Source organism: Oncorhynchus gorbuscha, linkage group LG25 (genome assembly GCF_021184085.1).
Source record: "Oncorhynchus gorbuscha isolate QuinsamMale2020 ecotype Even-year linkage group LG25, OgorEven_v1.0, whole genome shotgun sequence".
Lineage (NCBI taxonomy): Eukaryota > Metazoa > Chordata > Actinopteri > Salmoniformes > Salmonidae > Oncorhynchus > Oncorhynchus gorbuscha.
This window is the reverse complement of record NC_060197.1, coordinates 23,740,849-23,746,945: the sequence shown is the minus strand read 5'-3', so window position 1 is coordinate 23,746,945 and position 6,097 is coordinate 23,740,849. Positions and strand designations below refer to the sequence as shown.

The 6,097-nt window shown below is 42.6% G+C and overlaps 1 protein-coding gene across 1 annotated transcript in view; it reads left to right on the top strand.

Annotated features, from left to right (window-relative positions):
* Positions 1-1,419: 1,419 nt before the first annotated feature.
* The window catches only part of trappc14 (trafficking protein particle complex subunit 14), a 30,945-nt gene continuing 26,267 nt past the window's right edge, over positions 1,420-6,097 (top strand). The window contains 4 exon segments of the mRNA XM_046327905.1: positions 1,420-2,130; positions 3,357-3,452; positions 3,720-3,849; positions 4,132-4,218. Of these exon segments, the coding sequence (XP_046183861.1) occupies positions 1,639-2,130; positions 3,357-3,452; positions 3,720-3,849; positions 4,132-4,218 (805 nt within the window). The 5' untranslated portion in view covers positions 1,420-1,638.

Genomic DNA, 6,097 nt, shown 5'->3' with positions numbered 1-6,097 from the left:
TTCTCTCTCCCTCCCTCTCTCTCCTCTCTCTATCGTTCCGTTCCTGCTCCCAGCTGTTCCTATTCTCCTACTCAATCATCTAGTCTTTTCACACCTGTTCCCTATCTTGCCCTCTGATTTGAGTCCCTATTTCTCCCCTTGTTTTCCGTTTCTGTCCTGTCTGATCCTTGTATGATGTTCGCCGTGCTGTGTCTTTGTCTCGCCCTGTCGTGTCTTGTTTCCCTCAGATGCTGCGTGTGAGCAGGTGTCTGAGTCTGCTACGGTCGGTGTCTTCCCGAGGCAACCTACAGTTAATGGTCGAGTCTCCAGTCTGTCCTCGTCACTACGAGTGGAATTACGTTTTTTATGTTTTGTTTTCTGCTCTGATTGTCCAGGAGTATTGCTTATATCCTTTACTGGAATAAAGACTCTGTTTTCGCCAAGTCGCTTTTGGGTCCTCATTCACCTGCATAACAGAAGCATACTCACCTGGAATCATGGAATCTTCTTTTCTCTTTTTTCAAATTTTTTCTCTCACTGCCATTCAAAAAAACATTAAATGTGGATCATTCTTGAAAGTGGAATAAGGTCTTGAAACATTGAAATGTAAACTTAAATACATTGTCCCTCCACCATTGAGTATTATTGATTGAATTGATATCATTATGATTTAATAAATTTGTATGGGTAAACCAAGGAAATATTTCCTAGGGTAAACCGAGGGAATACAAAAGTACTTCTCTAAGCCTAATTTTTTTTTAAACATAACATTTAAACTGGATTGATAGGAATTGTATTCTCATTTAAATTGGGACTATTCTACCATACTTGAGAGCATACATTTAGCAGACATCGAAGGTAATATTTCAGCAAAACATATTTATTGTATCACTATCTTTTTTCTTACTTGAAGTTGTTTATACTTGATTTGAAACCTGGGTATTTGTCTGTGTGCATGTCTGTGTGCATTCATTCATAGTTTGTTTTTTAATTGTATGAAATAAAAGCAAATATTTCCTGACCAAAGCTTTTGTCTTGTGATCCTAGTGTGGCTTTGAGTGGCATATCTATTTAAGATTGAAATAGACATTTCAAATCTCTCTAGCCTTTGTTGCAAATTGATCACATTATTAAGTTTTACAGTGGGATTAATGGGATTTTCAACTCACAAGATCAAGTGTTATTTCCTTCATTGTCAAACAAGCTCACAGTTTTTAATAATACATTAACTATTTAGCTACGTTGACGTAGGGTGAAAAACAATTTCAAATGTATTGGGGGATTATTTTGGGTCTACCTGAATGGTGAGAGAAAGGCTTGCTATCTGGGCCTCTGTTAATTAATTACAATTATCAGCAGTTGAATACTCCTGCCTAGTTTAAAAATGCAGCTCTTTTTCTCTGTGGTCGACTAGTTGTACTGGAGTGCACTGCACTGCTATGCTGCACAGTGAAAGCGTCAGTCTCAGGTTCACCGACTGATGATGGACACAGTGGATTGGATTTGAAATGTTTATTATTATAGAGATATTTGTAAAAATAGGCCAACTATCGATGCTGGTCATACACTAAGAATATTAACCCCCGAGTGGGTTTTGAATAGTATTAGCTTGCGTGATTGTATAGCAAGCTATCAACAGGATACATAATCTAGCTAGCCATGGTTCTAATGATGGAATCGCAATGCGAGTATTTTATGTATTTCCCTGCGGTTCCCATCACGGACCTGTCGGACCCGTCAAAATACCGAACTCTCCCCCGGCGCAGTCACCTCTACCTCGGCGAAACGGTACAGTTCTTGCTAGTCTTGCGGTCCAGAGATGGAGCGTCGGGCTCGAGCGGGACAAAGGGAAGCGAGTCAGGTGACAGCGGTACCCGGGCTTGGAGGGAGCTGGTACGGTCCCTCTCCGCTGTAGCAAGTGTCTGCCCCGGAGAGAGCCGACATCGCTCCCAACTTCACCCCCACGAGTTCCAGAGAAGCTACAGCGACGACTGTGTAGACGAGGATCCAGACGACGTTGACTTTGAAGCGGGAACAGTCCACACAGCCAGAAGGGAGTCAAGGAACCGAGGTTTCAGAGAATGCAAGCCGCTTCTCATACACAATAATACGGGGCGTGATGGACGGCAGTATCGGCGAGCACCGGTTCAGGTAATATGAAATGATGAATGACAGTAGTCATAATTGGAGGGAACAATGGCACAGTGATTGGACTATACTCATAACAACTAGCTAATACCGCATTGAGTGTTATAATAGGCTACGCGTACACCTGCTGTGTAAAATAGGAAGTGCTGACATTTCCTGAGCATATAAGAAAGTGCAACGCTCGTGCAGCAGAAGTACAAATGTAAACCACAAGTCAACCAGACCTTTTTTTTAAAACTTCCTGTAAGCACTGACCTATGACAGTTGGAACAAGCCAAAATACTGTTTTTCAGTAGAACTGGGTTCAAATACTTTTTGGAATCATTTCAAATAACCTACTTGGTGCTTGATTGAGCATGCCTGTTGCAATGGAACAAATAGAACAGTTCCAAAAATGTAAAGCCAGCCCACCTGGCACTCCAGGCAGACTAAACCAAACGCTCAAAACACTCAAAAGTATACGAAAGATTTCAAGTTGTATTTGAACCCAGGTCTGTCTGACAGGCAGCTTGTTATTGCGGCAAGGAGCACAGGTTGGTTCGAGCTACAGTCACTGTGATGACATACAAATAGACGCCTCAAACTTTCTTGAGTCTTAACCAACCGACACTTCTTTCGATTTGTCCAACCTTGACATTATAAGAGAGAGGGAGAGAGAGCTTGTGTAAGGAGTATTTGCTCACACTTGCCTGTTATCAAGCCTCGCAGGACAAACAGCAATAACCTACTATTATTTTCAGACTACATTGGCAGAGAATTCAGACATACATGCCAACTCAACCTCATAGCCAAACAAATCAACTTAACCTTGAGGTGATGGCAATCGAGGGTAACAACCACCCACTATGATAGTCAATATTAAGCATGGGACAAACAGACCAAATGAATGAGTATGTTTTTGCACACATTACTATTTGTCATATCCTCTGTGAAAGACAGATCCCTCTTTTTCTATTACATTTGACCATAATAATAGTGTACTAGCAGGTGGAATGACTCATATCTGTATCGATAATCTATAGTGCAAATATAGAATACAAACTTTATTTGTCCCTACATCCTCCTCCTCCATTGTTTACATAATCTTTATTTCTTTCTCTTTCTCTCACTCTAGCTCTCTCTCACACACACTCCCCCTCCCTCTCTCACTCCCTCCCCCTCCCTCTCTCTCCCTCTTGCTTTCTAATAGTTTGTAATAGAGTATTTCTCTCCCTTCCTCTCTCTCCTAGTCACCGATGGACGAGCCAGTGGTATTGAACGAGGAGGTCATATTCCCTCTGACTGTCTCATTGGACAAACTCCCCGTCAACACACTCAAGGTCAAGGTGAGAAGTCATGCAGTGTGTGTGTCTGTGTGTGAGTGAGTGAGACAGAGAGAGAGAGAGAGAGACAGACAGAAAACAGGACAGTGTCATTGTCTTTTTCTCTACTCGTCTCTCTATCCGTGTTCCCATCATATCTCCATTTCCTCCCCCACTCTGTGTTGTCTCAGATTGTAGTGACTATACCCTATGCATGTTCATAACCTTGTCATAGCTTCTCTATGCATGTTTATAACCTTGTCATAACCTCTCTATTCCTGTCTATGTCAGATTGTAGTGACCGTGTGGAAGCAGGAGGAGGAAAAGGCAGAGATCAGGGAACATGGTTACCTCACCATCCTACAGCTGAGGAGCCCCACACACACCTTCAGACAAGACCTTAATACCTTCAAAGCCCAGGGTCAGAGTCCTACACTGCCTCTCCAGTGGCTCCCTCTGGGATGTGACTGAGAAGGATAATGATTATCTTAGATTGTAAAACATTATCTCAATTCACTGTAAGGCCTACCGAATGTGTATAGGCCTACACATTTAAAATACATTTTCAATATAAAGTAAAACAACGCAATTCATGATGATGAACAACTGCAATGTACATTCAGTGTAAAGTGTATTCAATGTGACCCTCTCTATTTTTCTCCCTCTTTTTCTCCACCCGTCCACATCCCCATCACCCGTCCAGTCAGCACCACGTTGAGTGTTCTTCCTCCACCAACTGTGAAATGTCAACAGATGACTGTCTCCGGGAAGCACCTGACCATCCTCAAAGGTGGGGGAAGACTACAAAAGGGTTCTTGGCTGTCCCCATAGGAGATCCCTTTTTGGTTCCAGGTAGAACCGTTTTTGGAGACGGTTCTAAATGGAACCCAAAAGGGTTCGTCAAAGCGTTATTTTACGAGAAGAGCCGAAGAACCTTTTTAGGTACTAGGTAGCACTTTGTTTTACACACTGCTACAGTGAGGCAAAAAAGTATTTAGTCAGCCACCAATTGTGCAAGTTCTATTATATATTATATATTATATTATTATTATTATATATATTCTATATATTCTATATATATTCTCCCACTTAAAAAGATGAGAGAGGCCTGTAATTTTCATCATAGGTACACTTCAACTATGACAGACAAAATTAGGGGAAAAAATCCAGAAAATAACATTGTAGGATTTTTAATGAATTTATTTGCAAATTATGGTGGAAAATAAGTATTTGGTCAATAACAAAAGTTTATCTCAATACTTTGTTATATACCTTTTGTTGGCAATGACAGAGGTCAAACATTTTCTGTAAGTCTTCACAAGGTTTTCACACACTGTTGCTGGTATTTTGGCCCATTCCTCCATGCAGATCTCCTCTAGAGCAGTGATGTTTTGGGGCTGTTGCTGGGCAACACAGACTTTCAACTCCCTCCAAAGATTTTCTATGGGGTTGAGAACTGGAGACTGGCAAGGCCACTCCAGGACCTTGAAATGCTTCTTACGAAGCCACTCCTTCGTTGTCCGGGCGGTGTGTTTGGGATCATTGTCATGCTGTAAGACCCAGCCAAGTTTCATCTTCAATGCCCTTGCTGAGGTTTTCACTCAAAATCTCACTATACATGGCCCCATTCATTCTTTCCTTTACACGGATCAGTCATCCTGGTCCCTTTGCAGAAAAACAGCCTCAAAGCATGATGTTTCCACCCCCATGCTTCACAGTAGGTATGGTGTTCTTTGGATGCAACTCAGCATTCTTTGTCCTCCAAACACGACGAGTTGAGTTTTTACCAAAAAGTTATATTTTGGTTTCATCTGACCATATGGCATTCTCCCAATCTTCTTCTGGATCATCCAAATGCTCTCTAGCAAACTTCAGACGGGCCTGGACATGTACTGGCTTAAGCAGGGGGACACGTCTGGCACTGCAGGATTTGAGTCCCTGGCGGCGTAGTGTGTTACTGATGGTAGGCTTTGTTACTTTGGTCCCAGCTCTCTGCAGGTCATTCACTAGTTCTGGGATTTTTGCTCACCGTTCTTGTGATCATTTTGACCCCACGGGGTGAGATCTTGCGTGGAGATCGAGGGAGATTATCAGTGGTCTTATATGTCTTACATTTCCTAATAATTGCTCCCACAGTTGATTTCTTCAAACCAAGCTGCTTACCTATTGCAGATTCAGTCTTCCCAGCCTGGTGCAGGTCTACAATGTTGTTTCTGTTATGCTGGTGAATGAGGACCCAAAAGCGACTTAACGGAAACAGAGTCTTTATTCACGTCTTAAACAAAAGCGATAATCCTAATGCAAAAACAGAAAAACTGAAATCCACTCGTCAGTAGAGAGGAATGACTGGAGACGCGACCACAGACTGCAGGTCGCTTCGGGAAGGCACCGGCCGTAGCTGACTATGACACCTGCTCACACGCAGCATCTGAAGAAGGCAAAAACTCGACGGAACAAGAACACAGCACAGCACACATCAAGCAAGGATCAGACAAGGACAGAAGCGGAAAACAGAGGGAGAAATAGGGACTCTAATCAGAGGGCAAAATAGGGGACAGGTGTGAAAGAGTAAATGAGGTAGTTAGGAGAATGAGGAACAGCTGGGAGCAGGAACGGAACGATAGAGAGAGAGAGAGAGAAGGAGGGGGAGAGAGAGGGATAGAAAGAGG